This window comes from Vigna unguiculata, chromosome 5, assembly GCF_004118075.2.
Source record: "Vigna unguiculata cultivar IT97K-499-35 chromosome 5, ASM411807v1, whole genome shotgun sequence".
In the NCBI taxonomy this organism is placed as follows: domain Eukaryota; kingdom Viridiplantae; phylum Streptophyta; class Magnoliopsida; order Fabales; family Fabaceae; genus Vigna; species Vigna unguiculata.
Genome location: NC_040283.1, coordinates 10697874 through 10716914, shown reverse-complemented (window position 1 = coordinate 10716914; position 19041 = coordinate 10697874). Strand labels below are relative to the sequence as shown.

The window sequence follows — 19041 nt, the reverse complement described above, 5'->3', positions numbered from 1 at the left end:
AAAGAATAAAACAAAAATAGTATCACACCATTGCAAATAAACAAAGTATAACCAAGGAAAAAAAAGACATCACACATAAATTAAAAAGTAGTGGCAAATATATATGTACTAAATAATGTCTCACAATTCAAGTACTTCTCGGATTTATTGAACATAATTTTGTTGATGTGTTCATATAGTTGAAAATTTATTATTAACATCATAATTTTTCAAGGTACTTGATTCAACAATTAATTGTTGAGAATCGATTTATTAGACTATTGCTAGAGTTTTTTTTTTTTTTTTAAGATTCTCACAAGGTTCACCTCTCATAACAAACCCTTTTGTTAACCGTTGTTACCAACCTTTGCAAGAAATTTATAACAGATTTAGACAGATTGAGACAAAGTTGCTAAATACATGGATGTAGGAATTGTTGCCATATCGAAAGCAAGGGTAGAAGAAATGAACCACCAAAGTGTTTGAGAGATAAAGACATAGATGGATCTAAACAGAGAGATAAAAAAAAGTGTTTGAGAACTGAGATACACTTCATATACAATCCTCAATGCTTATCAATAAAAAAAATATTGGAAAAAACTCTACCTTATCAAATATTGATTGATTCTTGATGAGTGAATACACCGAGGTGAATACAAATAAGCATTATTGGTACCACCATACCTAAGAATGCTCGTCGTTAAGCAAGATTGAGGATATCAAAATATGCATGTATATCACAATCTACCTAGTGTCAAGCTTGAAGCTCTTGGAATAAGCAATTGAGAATGAAGGAGAATATCTTCAAAGAACAATTCAATCTCACTTTTAAATGTAAGAAAAATTAATATAACGGTCACCAAGATGTTTCATCTAACGATGATACTTTCTTTTATTTATTTTTTTAATTAGTAAGCTGTTCAATGATAACCTACTTCTACAATTCTTTTTAGAAAATGATAGTTCTGGTGTAAACTTTATGTTAAGATTTTCCTTTAATTTCTATAGTTATTTTAAGAAAACAGTTTTATTTCATAACAATGTAAGTTGTTATTTTATATTAAAGTATTAATAACATTTAACGAATAATTTGGTTTTATTTTCATTTAAAATAAAAAGGGTTTCTCCAACAAAAGTAAAATTATTGAAAACAGGTCAAAGAGTTCAATTTAAAAAAAACCCAAACACAAAGAAGATGCTTTTGCAGTTCAAATATCAGTGACCATACCTGAACTCAGCTGTGTCATCTAACTGTGCTAATTTATGTACCAACCCTTAACTTAACATTGGAAGGTAGTGAAACAAATTCTTCAATACTCAAAAGGCACTATGATTATGGAATTTTGATGTAACAGCCTCTTCTCAGTACCTCAATGTTCCCGATAACTCAGTTGCAGGCAGAGTTTGAAAGGGTTATAGTTGTTAATGTGTGATAGAAGTAGTTGCCTCTACAACATTCTAGACCTCTATATTCAGTTATGCACTCCTTCAGCTAATACTAGAACAAATCACAATTTCAGAACTGAATTTTTTTTTTCAACGCTCTTGATGGTCAAACTCTAATACACGCAAATACATTAATAAACAAATAAGAGTCATCATGCAAAATATCTCTTCAATATCTTTGGATACCAGTAAGGGAAAGTATAGAAAATCATTGGAAGAACACCAAAGAAAGGCCTTTATACAATCCTAACCCAAAAACTATTAAAGGCAAGAAACTATTTTATAGATGATCAAATGGAAATTCAGTAACTCTAATGATTGTTTTATTCAATTACATACAGAAGTTCTCAATATGAAGTGTAACAAGACAAATTGTTGGTCTTCTCATCTTCTGTGATTCCATTCAAAAGGGTTCTTTCAAATCTTGTAAGGTCATTGCGAACCTATACCAAAAACAAACTAATTCAGGTTACTTTGTTAAGAGCATACTAAGCAGAAGAAAATGCACGAAGGGACTTTCAGAATTATCCAAACATTCGCAGAAAGAGATTTAAAGCTGAAAACGATACCCTTGTACAAAGAAACTTCATAATATTGTAAAGTAGAAGCTAAGCTTAGTAAAATCCTAGCACATCGTTCTTGTGCAATCTTCTCAGGCTTTTACTTTAAATGAATCATACAAAACTTTTTTAAGTTCAAGAAACATGATCAGCTACTTAGAATCTCCAATATATTTCTTCAAGAAGCTCGTTAAGAAACAACATGCGGAAATTTTCCTACTTCCAAGTCTTGCCAAAAATGGTTTGTGATCAATTTCTGATTTGTTGACCTTGTAAATTATTTTACACTGAAAGTGCACAGAAATTAAACTCGAGAAAAAAAATATATTGAAACACAATTATCATAGAGATTCACATGCAAACTCACCTCAAACAAAAGGGACCAATCCGATGACTAGAAATCAGAACACTTGCAACACAGGTCTTTTCCCAAGCCTCTTGATCTCTCTATCCATTTTCCCAGTAAGCATCAATCCAAACATCTTAAAATCACACAAGAGCGACCAAAAGGGGTGTCCAAAAGTTGCGGGAACATTCCCTTCCACAAAGAAGTGACTGTACCAGGCACAACCATACCCAGAAAAGGGCACAAAGAACAAGAACCACCAGCTGAAGAAAAAAGAACAGAGCAAGAAGAAGATACTGAAGAGCGTGCCCACAAAGTGCCACCTCCTCGTGGATGGCTTTGAATGCTGGTTGACATAAAAGGCCCAGAAATCCTCCAAGCTCCTGAAATTCATGGCTTTCAGAAAAGCATAGGCAAAAAAATCAGATTTTGATCAGAACCCAGTTGGGGAAATTGGTGAAAGTACGAGGGGGTGTGAATTTGAAGGGATTGAGGTGAAAGAGATGAAGAGGGTATTCCTGAAAGCGATGATTTGGAAGCAAAGGTTTGAATTTGATGGGGTGTTGGAGATAGAGAGGCCCACAGAAGAAAAAGGGTCAGAGAGATTATGTTGGGATGTTGTTGAGAAGAAGAGGAAGGGTAAGGATTGGTTCTGCTGTTGGACTTCTCTTGCTATTGATTGTTTGTTGAAGGGGAAACTTGATTCAGTGCAGTGGCAATTCACACATTCATACAGTTAATGTTCTATGATTATCTGATGAAATATTCAACGGTTCAGATCTTAAACGTGTCTTACCATGGTTTATGTAAACAGAAAACTTATACACACATTATCTTATTCTCTAATATTTTTAAAGTTTTACTTTATAGGTATGCATACATTTAATAAAATACAAACTATTATTATTATTATTATTATTATTATTATTATTATTATTATTATTATTAAATTATAATTTTAAAATTGATTGAAAACTAAGTAGTTTTTATTTCTAACTCTTTTATTTTAAAAAATATTTGGTATTTTTAAGCGTTTAAGATGTTTCATCTTATTTTTAAAGCTGCCCAAATGAAATGGAAAGAAAAATTTTCATTAGATAAGTTGAAGAGAAATATTAATTCTTGTATCTACAAAAATATAATTATTAAATATTATTTTTTATATTTAAGTAAATTAAAAAAACCTATTAATTTAAAATTTAAGTTAGTATATCAAACAAACTTATATTAAATGTAATCAAGAACGTTTAGAATTGAAAATTAAGGAAAGTTATAAATTATTAAAAAAAAAGTTAAGAGTTATAATTAATTTAAAAAAATTAGACACTAAAACTACATAAAAAATTATAAACCAAAATTATAATTTTGCGGAATATAGAGATTAAAATTATAACTAATGAATAATAAAATTATGATATATATTCAATGGTGAAGATATGATTATTGTGCTACACCGATTGCAGACAATTCAGTATATACTTCAACGTCAAGTTAGTCATCTTTTTCAGTATGTCGTTTCACCTTTTTATCTGTAGTTTTATTTTTATTTTTCTTATGTATCCTTTGATTTTGTTTGTTAGGTAAAAATTGCAGGGGAAAAACAAAAAGGAGAATTGGAGACATTACATGGTTCTTATCTTCTGTTTTCTTTATTTGGAAGGTTTGAATCCACCAATTTCAATTAACTTAATTCATTTGAAACTATGTCAATTTATTAATATTTGGATATGAGTTCATTAGATTCCAATATTTTAAATGAGTTCTTAAGATTGAGTTTTGTAACTAAGAAAAAATCTATTGAAAATAATTAGACATGTTCTTCATCGAAGTTTAATAATTAACAAAACTAATAGATACTTCAGGTTGATTTTAAATTATATGGATTCGGTTATTAGATCCAATTAAAACTAAATTATTATCGTTTGAGTCTGTATTTTGCATGTTATTTTTATGCAAAATCTTAATTTTATATTACAGAAATTAAGAAGATATTTTTTAAAATGACTAATTTCTTCTGACTATCAACATTATTATCTTTAATTTATTTATTTATTTCTATAATTACTATTATACTTTTATTATTAATTTTTGAATAAAAATTGATAAAGAACTTAAATAATAAACATAATAACATTCTATAAAAAAAAAGGTAAAAATAAATGGAAAGAAAACTAATAAAATAGAAAAGATCCTAATACTAGATTTTAAAATGTTTAAAAATAGTTAATTGGATAATCGAGTTAGTTCAAAAAATGTATTTGAAGTTGGAACTAATTTAATGATGGAGTGAAATAATTCAATTCATTAAACTAGTATAAATTAAATATCTTTTTTCATATAATATTCAGTTTGTTCCTATGAAAAAGCCACACTATACAAGGGGTTAAATAGTGTGTTACTGAAAATATGAACATTTAGACTAGTGTTTGATTGAAACCATTTTAAAAATTATAAGTTCTCAAAGTCCTTATATTAAGGTAACCTTGTGTATAAATAAAAAATATTTTTTATATTAATTTATTAAATAAATTTTAGAATACGTTCTCAGTTAATTATTATATTTGAGATACTACAAATTCTATTTTTAAAAGACATTTCCAATATTAAAAATGTATTTAAATTATTTTTAACTAAAATTTATAAGGAATGTGAAATTATGGGATATATCAAAACATAAGATATTCCATTTTTAATAATTATTGATAAAAAAGTTCAACTCATAACTTACAAAGGATGAAAGTCAAGGTTGACTTGTGCAATGGAGTTATTAGATATTCAAGATGTATCTAAGGATATATTAGAGTTTTTTTTTTTTTTAAATTACATTATTATTGGTTCTTGTTATTTTCTCTTTAAATATATTTATAAATTATATTGGTTTTGAAAGATAATTTGTTCGTTTAGAATGAGAAAAAAAAAAGCTTTAGCAGAGATGTTTGACATTGCATGTATTATTTTTTTTCTCTCTTTCGTGTTTTTGTTGTTTGAAAGAGACATGTTCCAAATTGTACTAAGCATGATTACCTAAACGTTTAATTTTGTTGGTTGATACGTTAATTTTGATTCGATAGATATCAGATAACACTAATTACAGATAGACCAATGTAATGTTGATATAATCGAAACTTTTGAAGTTATAGCTCGTTACAAACAATTCTTGAAAAAAAAAAAAAAAGATATCAGATATATTAGGTGACACACTCTTTATATTTTTGCAAGACCATTTTAGACTAAAAAGTAGGTGTTTCATTCACACCATTTAGATGACACTCTTAATTAATTTTTAGTACTTTATATATATATATATATATATATATATATATATATATATATATATATATATATATATATATATATATATATATATATATATATATATATAATACTCCCTTTTCTTTAGATAGTTTTGTTGTTATTATGTACGTGGTTTACCACCAATCAACTAAAACATATTCTACCAAATATGAGAATTTTTAGTTACATTCTTTATAATTCTTATATGTCTCGCTAGGAATTTATTAGAAATTTAAGGCTCACACATATTAGATAGAAACGATATTTGTAATATGTCTCACTAGGAATTTATTAGAAATTTAAGGCTCAAACATATTGGATAGAAATGATATTTTAATATAGTGTTCAACTTTCTCATTTCTTCATTTCTACTCATGCAAGACTTAGACTCAAACTTGCATTCTCAACAACCTCTTCCTAAACGATAAGTCTCTTCCATATTGGTACACCCTCTTGAGTGGACGCATTCCCAATCCTGAGTATCCCTTTCATATCGTCATTCATCTTAATGGGGCACATTTACCTTAATCTTTTGTCAATAAGACTTTCTATATACAAAGTCCATATTGTACTCATATGAATCAGTCACCAAGACTAATTATCAACTCTGATACCATTAGGGTCCTTAGAGAAGGGTTCACTAGGGTGACACAACACCAATGAGATCCAAATCCAACCCGCAAAAAGGAATTAAAACCACTTCTAACCCAAAACCTTAAGACAATGGCTTTATAAATCCCCATCCTTTTATGGTGTTCAATTTTCTTATCTTTGTACAATGTGAGATTTAGACTCACACTTGAATTTTCAACATTTGAAAATTCAAGTGTGAGTCTAAATCTCACATTGGGCAGAAATGAGAATGCTAAGCAACATATAATGATAAAGATTCATAAAGTCATTGTCTTAAGAATTTGAATTGCAAGTGGTGTCGATCCCTTGTGTGGATTGGGCTTAGGTCTCATTGGTGTTATATCTCCCTTGTGAATTCTTCCCCGAAAGACCCATCAATGGTATCAGAGACGATGGTTAGTCTTAGTGACTAGCTTATACAAGTAAAATATGATCAATGTATAGAAAGTCTTCCTAACAAAGGATTTAGGTAAGTGTCTTGTTAAGATGAATAACGGTACAAAAGTGGTACTCATGTTCAGGAATGCTTCCACTTGAGCAAGTTGTACCAATGTGGATGAGACTCACCCTTGAGGGGCAGATTGTTGAGAATGCAAGTCTAAGTCTAAGTCTCACTTTGGGTAGAGATGGAAAAGTTGAGCATCATATAAGGATGAAGACCTATAAACTCATTGTCTTACGATTTTAGGTTGGAAGTGGTGTCAATCTCTTATGTGAGTTGAGCTTAGGTCACATTGGTGTTTATCTTCATAGTGATCCTCCCTCGAAATACCTATTAGCGGTATCAGAGTCAGTAGTTAGTCTTGGCAACCAACTCATACGAGTACAACATAGTCTTTGTATCAAAAGTCTTCTTAACAAAGGGTTCAGGTAAGCACGTCACGTTAAAATGAACAATGGTACAAAATGGGCACTTGTAATTAGGAATGCTTTTGCTCGAGGGAATGTGTACCATTATGGAATAAACTCACCTTCGAGGGGAAGATTATAAAGAATTGAAATGTGAGTTTGGCCCGACCTAACTGGTCCTTTGGTCTGACTCGACCCGTCTCGACCTTTAGTCCAACCTCTTGGCTCGACCTTCGCCCTGGCCTGACACGACTTGACTTTTGCCTAGCCTGACTCGACTTTTTAGACCTGTGGATTTTCTTTTTATTTTATCCAAAAAGCAATTCAACATCTTAGAAAATTTCAATTTCCTTCTTTTTTTGAATAAATTTTAAATTCTACTATTTTAGTTATTTTATATACCTTCTTGAAATTCCTCAATTTCAATTTCTCTTTAATTTTCTCATCTAAACATATTGTTTCCCTTGAAAGAATTTCAAATTCTCCAAATAAATAAATTACTCCCTTAAATTACCTCATCCAAACACACCATTAGATGACCAAAAACATATGTAGTTCTATACAAAAGAAATATATTTAACCATGTTATTTTGTTAATAGTTTTAAAGGTGTATTAACATTTTCAAAATACCCTTAAAAATAGAAAAGAAAATGGAAAATGTACAATAATTTGAAGAAGTATTTCAAAAAGAGTCCTAAATTTCATGAGAATAATATGCCAGTATCTAGTGTTAAACTTCATTGAAAACGTTAGATGTCAACTTAAATTAAAATTTAGAGGGAAGTGGCTAAAGTTTTAAAGAAATAAGAGTATTTAATAATAAGCTCGAAGAAACATTTTAGTTATTAAAAAAATTAAAATACCGTGCTAAACATAACTTACACAAACATATTTATCACACACATTCCTCTATGTTTGCATGTAATTTGATAGTTCAATAACAATATAACTCTATGTTAAAAAATATCATAGTTCTACAACAAACATTTCTAAATAATCAATATTCTAGAAATACTTCACATATTTGTGAAAATATTTTTCCCCACATACAATTTCTGACTCCCCTTACCAATGGACTAATTTAAGGGTTGATAGTGGCTGTAAATCTTCCAATTTTTGTTTGTGTAAGAAAGGAGAGTTGAAAATTGATTTTCATACATTCATTTACTGTAATATGATAACTTTTTGAATTCATAATTTTCCTTGCTTCTGATGGCCTATACGGGAAAATGAAGGATTTTTTGAAGGGAAAAGGTCACAAGACTTGGTCGCTTGTGGCAAAAAGATTCCAAAAAATAGTTGTCGCAATATAGAGACCAGCTGTTACAGTTAAGAATGCTTGAAACGATCCTAGCCACTGTACAAAATAACCAGTTCCAATTGTGCTTATGATAGCTGCTACAGTTCCAGCGGAGTTTGAGATTCCTGTGAAAGTTTTGTTATTGTTAAATAAATCAATAACCATTATGAGAAAAACAGAAGGCAAAAGGAAAAAGATAACATTCCATACAACAAAATTTGCTCAGCTTCTTACCATGCAAGGTTCCTGCATACTGAGGAGCAATATCCTGATCATCATGCAAAATGTTGAAAGACGTGAGGGTAAGATCCCATTGAGATTCATAAGTTCATGCACAATGTCTCAAAATGTAGTTCATGTTTGTATAAATATTTCAGAATGTCCTTTTCTAAGAGGAAAATCAGAACATGAAATGAATTGGATTTCTTTTACAAGTTATTATTCATTAGTTAAATTCAACTTTTAACTTCTTCAAATATATCATAATGCTTTCAGGGTATGTCCAAATTTTTAGTTGAACTTACTTGTATGTTAAGCATGTAACCAGCTTGGCTGAAAGAACTGAGGCTCAAAGCAATAGTCAAGAGTGTTGCAGCAATGGCGGGTGTATTGGCATAATTCAAGCAGAGCAAGGTCACTGCTGGCCCAAGGAATCCAATGGTCTGCAATTTACCAAGTATGAATCAGATTATTGTTGCAGAATGCAGATCAATGTCCTTGTACTTGAACATGTATTACTAAAATCAACATGGATTCCATGAAACAAAATCAACATGAATGAGATATTGGTTTCCATCCCTTAAGATGAATTCCTTTTGATATTGGTCTCTAATTGCTTCAAAATGAAAACAGCTTATCTAAAGTGGTCACTTTAGTCAAGCATTTTAGATGATCCTTATTACTGAAACTGGCCAATAACATATAGATATAATCACATTCTTCTCCATGAAAGGCTAAAAGAGTTACCTGCATAAACTTCCGAACAAATATTGTAGGGTACCCTGCCTTGATTAAGAAGTCTGATGCAACACCAGCTAGATAACCAGACATAGCCATTGTTGCCCATGGAACCGCACTAAACCAAGCTGCATGCTTCAAGTTCACATTATATACCTATAGAAGAAGAAGGAAAAAAAAGTTTATCATGATTGAATGTTCCTGCTTTCACTATCATATTTAATGATGATTAGCATAAGCTTTTTTAGACTATAAAATTAGCTAACATAAGCATGGTGTAAATGTGATGAATAAGCATGTGGAAAACTACAGTTATTAACTTGGTAGGTAGGAAAAACTATTCTAAAACAAACTTCTTAAAAGTGCACAAGTAAAGGTGTATCTACCATTGAATTTTGGTGGGTGAAAATCACAATGTACTTTTTATAAAATCAAGGGCAAAGAAACTTTTACTCATGCACTTTATATACCGGTTGGCTTTAATAGAGTTCTTATTCGTATTTTCCAGGTAACAATAAAAAACTAGATTATAAAACACTCAATGTAAAAAGTAAGAGCAGCCTAAGAAAGTAATTACGCTTTTGAAATAAACCGGCATCCATGAGAGGAGAACAAAGTAACCCTGCAAATTAAGTGAGATTAAAATTAGTATGGCTAAATTTGGGTTCATGGAAGCAAGTCCTTATCTTCACATAGAACTCACCCAGTTATTCATTGCATTGGCAAATATTATAGCCCATGATGGCAATTTTGATAACAGTAGGTGTAGTGGTGGGAACTTGTTGCTCTTCTTTTGTGAAGAAGTTTTCCCAGCTTGGATTAACCTTTGTTCTGCTCTGCTGATGAAATTACTTTCTGCAGGATCATCTGTGACTCGATATGCCCATGTCATCACCCAGAGCAAACCAAGGGATGAGAATAAGATGAAAGGACCTGAAATTCCTATAGTGGACAACATAATTGGTGTCAGCAATAAGCCTACAACATTGCCTAGATGAAATCCAGCCATTGACATTCCAAGTGCACTTGCCCTCTCATTAGTTGGAAACCACCTATTCAAGATATGAAGATTAGATCAGTTCTGAAAATCTAGAGAACAGCTTTACATCCACAACAATGAGATGCTTATAAGAGAAGCCTATTAATGGGACCTTGAGTTCTTTCTTCAATAATACCAACAAGACACTAGGTAGATTAGGCAAACCATTTTAAATGATCACACCTAAAACAAGAGGAGGACCTTTAGCAACACACTCCTTCATTCAAACAGTCTTTACTGCTGATTAAAAAGTTATTGAAAACTACAAAATGATGAGTGTGACTGACAAAAATTCGTGATTTCAAACAAACTTTAACCAAAATCAGATAATATATTCAAAAGGGTATGTTAAAAGAGTGCTTTGCAGAGTCTTGACCTGAGATAACTAAATATTTATGTCAAAGATTCTAGAGGCGTCACCTTGATATAAGAGTGCTCATGGCTGGAAAAGCTACTCCTTCAGCCAATCCAAAGAAAGCACGAATTGCCAACAAGCTCATTGTGGAGTGGTTTGCTGCCAAAGGTGTGAGAAGAGTTGCCAAAGACCACAAAAACACACCCCAGGCCAACACCCTCTTTCCTCCATATTTATCTACCAAAGCTCCTCCAATCACAGAAGAGAATATGTAACCCCAAAGGAAAGATGACTGATTTTGCATGAGGTATGAACTTCATGTTAGCCAATGGCTCCACCACAAACAAATGGAAGCATAGCAAAATGTTCTGATTTTAAAACAGACATATGTATTATCTAAGGAACTACTTACCAATTTGAGCTATGTTATTGAACAAAGATAAACATTTGACTTCATCTGAATTTTTCAAAGAATGATTTTTCAAGTAACTAGGAACCAAATTTAAACTCTCTCTGGTTCTTTTACATAAGAAAGGAATTCATGCAATTTTCTTTTCTAATTGTAAGAAATAATTATTAATTTTGTCATACCTTTAGTTTACTGTAAACTCTATTAACAAGACAGTCATTTTTCAAAGAGTACAGTTAACTATAGCAATTTAATTCTATAGGTATTATTTTCAAGATAAAATTTAAATTTGTTTCATTAACTTCAACATTTTCATTATTCTCAACGAAGTCACTACTTTTTCCTTACACAGGATATTTTTCGGTGAACAACAAAGTTGTCCTGTTTAATTAATTCTGGGAACTATTTCTGAGACCATAGTATATAAAAAAATATATATGAAGAAAACAAGAGACAGAATAATATCAATTTTTTATTTTCAAACAATATGACTGAAACAGATATAAAAATAGGATTCTCTTCAAAAAATAATAGTTCTTCTAAAAGTCATTGATGACTTGTTTTGCCTTTTTGTGAGCATGTGGGGGAGAGAGAAAGAGGTGAATTTATTCAATTTACTATTCATGATCACATGTTTGGTACTTTTGTGGCCTGTGAAGTACCTGAACAATGCCGAGAAAAGAACTGGACCAGCCATGTTTGGCAGCAAGAGGAACAATAGCGACAGACATAACCACACGATCTGCATTACACACACACATGACACATGCAACCAAAGACACCACCTTCAACCTCTCTGGGATGCTGAAAGCTACACCTTCTTCTCTACCTCTCACAAACATGCCTCCATCTATGCCTTCTGCACTGCACCTCAGACCCCATTGTGACTTTTTCTTCCTCTGCAACAACCCTTCTCTGCCTTTCCATTGCAACTTTGCTGGTGAGATTCTGGGCACAAATCCGAACTCTGATTTTCCCCAATTGCCAAAACTCAAATGGGGTGTCAAAGATGAAGACCTCCTGGAGGAAAAACGTAAGAGGGGTGGTGCTGAATTTAAGGTAGCCATTGAAGGAAAGAAAAAGTGTCACAAATTGATCATCAATGGATTGTGGCACAGAAAATTATGAAGGTGTTGTGTGAGGCATGGTTTTAACTTGAAACATTGTACGTATCTCCAAACCAAAGGGTGTTTGGTGGGAACGAATGCGTTGAATAAGCAATCAACAAGAATTGAAGATGAAGAAAAATTAAAGAAAGATGGAGGAGTTTGCTTAGGGGGTTGGTGAGAAAATTGAAAGAGGCACTATGGATTAAAAATTGAAATTTGCTAACTCTATCAATATATTAAAATTAGCGCGTGAACGTTGTGGAATTAGACAATTGAAAATAGGGTACTGAATCTACATCCTACTTAAATTAATGTTTGGTATTTTTATAACATTTAATGTATAATATATTTTACATTAATTAGTAAAATATACTTATTTAATATCTGATCCTGGAACATTAATTTATAAAGGTCGGTTTAAAAGAATATAAGACTTAAATATAATTTTAGTTTTTTCCAATAGGCTTAATTTGTAACACATGCGCTATCACACATGTATGTATTTATACGTGATACTATATTAGTAGATGATAATATTATAATATTATTAAGTTAATATATATATATATATATATATATTAAAATTATATTTATTAAAAGTAGAGTGAAATATATCAGAACAAATAAAAGAATAATTATTAATAAATAAAGAAGAAGAGAAGAAATAGAGACATCTGATTTTATAAAAATTTTGCAAAAGTAACAGTCAATTTTTAAAAATTTAATAAATTATTATATTTAAATGGTAAAATCGGTATTTTAAAAAGTGTACGGAAATCCCCTTTATATATTGTTATAGATTCTGATCTTCTTATTTTAAAATAGATATTTTCCATCGTCTATTCTTAAAAAAAAAACATAATTTTGATTTAATATTCTATTTTATACTTGTTTTATTTTTATTTTTTTTAGTTCCATTGAAGTGTGACATATTTATTTAAAATAATGTCACTAAAAAATAAATTCACTAAAATATAAGATACAAAATAAATACTGAAAAATTAAGGTTTAATTAATCGTATAGTACCCAGTTTGGGGCTAGTGTGTCAAATAGGTACCCGGTTTTAAAAAAGTGTCAATTGCATTCCAACTTTTGAAAATTGCTTCAATTAGGTACCTTTCAGACAGAGTTGACTAACGCCGTTAGTCAACGTGCCACTTGTCAATCTGTGGTTTTTTTGATTTTTTTTTAAAAAAAATTTAATTTTTTTTTAATTTTTAAATTTTTTTAAAAAAAATTAAAAATGCCACGTGTCAAGTCCCTGTGTGTGACACGTGGCATTGTCAGTGTCACGTGGCATTGTAATGTCACGTGTCAGTGTCACTATCAGATGCCATTGTGATGATTTCGATTTAGTCCCCATTTATGTTTTTTCGTTTCAATTTAGTACCTACTTATGTGTATTTGATTCAATTTTGACCTAATAATTTTTAATAATTAAAATATTTTTTAATAAAATTAAAAGTAATTAAGTATAAAAGTTTTAAAAAAATTAAGTATTTGATATTTATATTAAAATTTAGTGGTAAAAGTCATTTTATTAAGTCATTTTTAATAAAAAAAATAGCATAACATTCATACAAATAAATATTAGTACTTAATTTTGTAAAAATATTTATACTTAATTATTTTTAATCTTATAAAAAATGGATTACAAAAATATTTTAATTATTAAAAAAAAAATTGGGACAAAATTGAATCAGATACACATACTTAGGTACTAAATTGAAACAAAAAGACATATGTGGGGACTAAATCGAAATCAACACAATGACATCTAATAGTGACACTGACACATGGCATTACAATGCCACGTGGCATTGACAATGCCACGTGTCACACACAGGGACTTGACACGTGGCATTTTTATTTTTATTTTTTAAAAATTTAAAAAAATATTGAAAAAAAATTTTAAAAAAAATTAAAATTTAAAAATAAAAATAAAAAAATCACAGATTGACACGTGGCACGTTGACTAACGACGTTAGTCAACTCTGTCTGAAAAGGACCTAATTGAAGCAATTTTCAAAAGTTGGGATGCAATTGACACTTTTTTAAAAACAGGTACCAATTTGACACAGTAGTACCAAACTGGGTACCTTACGATTAATTAAACCAAAAATTAAATATTGACTTACAATTATGAATCCTCCAAAATAAGATCAGATGTCTCTTTTAAATGAAAAACTAAGATTGAACACAACTAGAATAGCCTGTAAGCCTTCTTTTTCAGTACTGTAGAGTTTGGGCCTGGCCTTTTCGGAGGCCCAAGGCCCTGCCCTACAGAAGGGCACCCTACCCTACCACAAGCCCTCCATTCTCCTCATTCCTCAACTTTTCTTTTCTCAGAAAACAGTTCTCTCTGCTCTCTTGTCCTCTGCTAGGGCACACCAGCCACACGCCTCCGAGCTACCAAGACTCTTTCTTTTCCAAGTAAGTAAGCTTCGGGACTTCTGGTCCGTTCTTTTCCTTTTCCTCTCCGTTTAAAACGCGTGGGTCAAGTTGGGGTTGAGTTCTTGACTTCGTTTTGTTCCTTTTTCCATGTTTCAGCTATACTCGAGTTTCTGGATCTGTAATAACCCCTTAGTTAGGGTCTGCTTGCGTTTGGGTACTCCAAAACAGAGGTAAAGGGAGCTATGTGTTTAAGTTTAAAGTTACCGTGGCATGTTTATGTTCTGTCCCATGTTGTGGGTGCTTGAATGGTGTTGAATCGTGAAAATAAATGGTTGGCCATGTTCTAGATGTTGCTCTGTGTCATTTTCCTGCCTTGCATGTGTGTTTGGGAGTGGATCTGGGCGGTTTCCGCCGTTGCATGTGGGTGGACAGTGGTGAACTTTGTTATTTTCGCCCAAGCGAGCTCGTCTCGCCTAGGCGAGAGTACCAGGGTGCTCACTGCCACGAGAACTCGCCTAGGCGACCCTTTTCCGTTTTGAGCGACGCATAGTCTCGCTCAGGCGAGAAGGCCTCGCCTGAGCGAGATCCCGTGAAGCCTCCACTGTCGCGCGTCTCGCCTGGGCGAGAATTCACTGTTTCAGGAAGGACAGCATCTCGCCTAAGCGAGAGTTCGTGGAAAAACCTGTTGCTTATCTCGCCTGGGCGAGAATTCGCTGCCTCTGTGAAGGCAGCATCTCGCCTGAGCGAGTTCGCGAAGGCGTGCCCTGTATTCCTTGCTGTTTGGATGGTTTGCTGCATGTCTTGATTAGGGTATCCTTCCTAAATATGATATAAGTGCATATGCTTGGGTGTTTGGATATTTTTTTATGAACGAATTTGGCATGTTTGGTACGAGATTGATCATGAGTTTGTGACTTCGTGATGCTTTAACATGAAAATTGGATGTTTCAAGATAAAGGTGGTGGGTATGGTATGAAACATGATTTTGGTGTGATAGGCGTAATTCCATGAGTCCCATGGGGAGACTCTATGGTGGCGTGTAGTGTATATATTAAGATAAGGATTCAAGTAAGGATCGCATCCCGAAACTCTAAAGGGTTAGTGAGTCTCAAGTAGAGTAAGCTGACCCAAGTGGTGAGAGTAGCGGGAGGCCCTAGTCTTTGGCAGGATAATGGCCTTAGACGCTTAAAGGCTAACCTCGTGAGTGGTAGGGTGAAACCCATTGGCAATGGCTCTGCAGAGCAGTAGAGGCCACCACGAGTGCAGGCATCCAGTGAATCCGATCTTAATATATGTATCCGGATAATAGAGTCATAGTGTCTTGCTTGTTTGTCATAACATGATCTATGTGCCTCTGTGTTGTATGTCTGGGAATGTTTATACATTTATTCCTTTTATACCATGATAAGTATTATATTACACTAGCTTACCCTTGCATGTTTGTGTTTGCTTTCTGCTATGTTTTCTCTCTTGCGATGATCACCTTCTGGTGGGAGCAGATGGGAGGGAGGTTCGTGATGGATCTGGGAGACGCAGCGGTGCGGCCTAGACTTTCCTGTTTGGAGGTCTTAGGAATAGTTTCAGGGCCAGGAGGCCTTTTGTATCAGTTGCCAGTGGCAACTCCTTTTGCAAAATTGTTCGGATTCTGTTAATTTTCTTTTCGTTATGGCATGGTTGTATGTCCATGTTTTCCTCTAAGTACTCCTTGGGGTGACTGTAATAGTCACTTTCCGTACGTTGCATGTTTATTCGATTGGCTCTCGTTATCAAAATTTTATGACGCTTTATTTGGTAGATTAACCTATTAAAATGGGACGTCACACTTTTATGGTATCAGAGCCTTCGTTCCTAAGTGTCTGTGGGCCATGTGTTTGCTTAGCTTTCGTTGTGTCTTTTCTGTCATGTTTAGATGAGTTTCCAATCTAACCGAGATCTGATGGTGCTTTCTGTGTGTCCAGTGATATGGCACCCCCTCGTGTAGCTCCTCCTCAACCTTCTCAGGGTGATGGGCAAGACCTAGCTAGGGCGATCGAGGCTATGGCTGCAGCCTTGACGCAATAGAGCAATGCTATGATGCAACAGCATGAGGCGGCGATGCAGCGCCAAGAAGCCTCTCTTGAGCAGCAGCACTTCATGATGCAGCAGATGGAAGCTGCTAGGCAGGCTGCAGAGGACGCTCAGAGGCAGCATGTGGATGCTCTCCGTCAGTTAGGGGAGAATGCTGCTGGTGCTCAGGTGTATGGTCCTCATCCCCGACCTCCACCCCCAGAATGGAGTTTGGAAGACTTCTTGAAGCACCAACCTGCCAAGTTTGATGGCAAGAAGAGTCCCGACCAGGCGGACCAATGGATGAAGGATATGGAGCGCATCTTCGATGCCAAGAGGTGCCCCGATGAGAGCAGGCTTGCTTTCACTGTTTACATGCTCACCGGAGAGGCTGAGCATTGGTGGGCCAGCATGAAGCTGGTGATGGAGGAGAAACGTGAGGACATCACATGGAGAGCCTTCAAGAAGAAGTTCTTGTCTGAGTATTTCCCTGATAGCGTGAGGTACGCTAAGGAGGTAGAATTCTTCCAGCTGACACAGGGAAACAGGTCAATGGCCGAGTACGCCGAGCAGTTCAAGCATCTGGGGCATTTCTACACCATGCCGCTCGATGAGGAGTGGCGTTGCAGGAAATTTGAGAATGGTCTCAGAGGAGACATCCGTCTGATGGTAGCTCCACTGTCCATTAAGGACTTTGCGGCCTTGGTGGAAAAGGCCAGGGTCATGGAACGTATGAAGGTAGAGGTGGAAGCTCAACAGCAGCCACAGCAGAGAGTTAGCGGACCATCTGGGTCCCGGCCACGAGTTGAAGAAAGGAGGAAGCCTTACGCTAGACCCCATCCACAGCCACAGGGATCTGGAGGTTTCTCTTCCCCACCCGGCAGGATACAGTGTTATCATTGCGGAGGACCGCATGCGAAGAATTTCTGCCCACAGCTACCAGGTTTCCGCAGATGCAACCTTTGTGGCAGGGGGGGCCATTTCGGCAGAGATTGTCCTTCTAGGAGGGGGCAGTAGCACGACCCTCACCACAGACTCCGAGTCAGAGTTCAGGCCAGACTCAGCAGAGAGGAGGAGGCAGCAGGCCTCAAGCTACAGGCAGGGTCTTTGCGACGACTGGGTCCGAGGCAGCAGGTTCAGGTAACCTAGTTATTGGTTGTTGTGTGATTTTTGGCAAGTCGTGTTGTGTGCTTTTTGATTCTGGAGCGACACACTCATTTGTGTCAGAGTCTTGTGTGCGGGAGTTGGGTCTGCCGGTGTGTGAGCTACAGTTTGATCTCGTGGTATCTACTCCGGCATCTGGGTTGGTTAGAACTTCTTCTGTGTGTTCTAGATGTTCAGTTGAGATAAAGGGACGCGTATACAAAGTTAATCTTATATGCCTCCCTCTGCAAGGGTTAGATGTGATCTTGGGAATGGATTGGCTCTCTGCCAATCGCGTTCTAATCGACTGCCGGGAGAAGAAGTTGTTGTTCCCCAACTCGGAGGAACCCGAGCTAATATCTTCTCATGAGGTTATGAAGGAAATTTGGGACGATGCACAGTATTATATAGTCTTTGCTAGGACGGAAGTCGAGAAAGAGGAAAAGATATCAGTGATACCAGTGGTCAGAGAATTCGAGGATGTGTTCCCTGAAGAGGTACCAGGTTTGCCTCCGAGGAGAGAGGTTGAGTTCTCCATAGACTTGGTACCCGAAGCCGGTCCTGTATCGATAGCTCCTTACCGCATGGCGCCAGCCGAGTTGGTGGAGTTGAAGAAGCAGATAGAAGAATTGCTTGAGAAACAGTTTATACGGTCGAGTGCTTCGCCATGGGGAGCGCCTGTTTTGCTTGTGAAGAAGAAGGACGGTGGCTCAAGGTTGTGTGTGGATTATAGGCAGCTGAACAAGCTGACTATCAAAAACAAGTACCCCTTGCCAAGAATAGATGATTTGATGGATCAGCTACATGGGGCGTCAGTGTTCTCCAAGATTGATCTCCGGTCGGGTTATCATCAGATTCTGGTGAAGGCAGAAGATGTTGAGAAGACTGCTTTCAGATCCAGATACGGGCATTACGAGTATGTTGTCATGCCATTCGGTGTGACTAATGCCCCGGCTTTGTTCATGGATTACATGAACCGGATCTTTCGTCCGTTTTTAGATCAGTTTGTCGTGGTCTTTATAGACGACATTCTCATCTACTCCAGGACGCAGGAGGAACATGCCGAGCATCTGAGGATAGTGATTAGCCTTTTGAGAGAGAAACAACTGTTTGCCAAGTTGTCAAAATGCGACTTCTGGATGAGAGAGGTGCAGTTCCTGGGGCACATTATATCAGCTCA

At 34.8% G+C, this 19041-nt stretch overlaps 2 protein-coding genes across 2 annotated transcripts; both read right to left on the bottom strand.

Annotated features, from left to right (window-relative positions):
* Positions 1–1577: 1577 nt before the first annotated feature.
* LOC114183628 lies at positions 1578–3037 on the bottom strand. The gene is made up of 2 exons (XM_028070710.1): positions 2353–3037; positions 1578–1868 (listed from the first exon to the last, which is right to left on the bottom strand). The coding sequence occupies exon 1, from the start codon at positions 2723–2725 to the stop codon at positions 2387–2389; it is 339 nt and encodes a 112-aa protein (XP_027926511.1). The 5' UTR covers positions 2726–3037; the 3' UTR covers positions 1578–1868; positions 2353–2386.
* A 4981-nt stretch (positions 3038–8018) lies between these two features.
* On the bottom strand, positions 8019–12471 carry LOC114183446 (probable anion transporter 3, chloroplastic). Its single transcript, XM_028070467.1, has 8 exons — positions 11831–12471; positions 10825–11051; positions 10069–10417; positions 9943–9987; positions 9375–9521; positions 8933–9070; positions 8643–8676; positions 8019–8533 (listed from the first exon to the last, which is right to left on the bottom strand). Exons 1-8 carry the CDS (start codon positions 12233–12235, stop codon positions 8364–8366), a joined length of 1515 nt encoding a protein of 504 aa, XP_027926268.1. The 5' UTR covers positions 12236–12471; the 3' UTR covers positions 8019–8363.
* Between the last annotated feature and the right edge of the window lie 6570 nt (positions 12472–19041).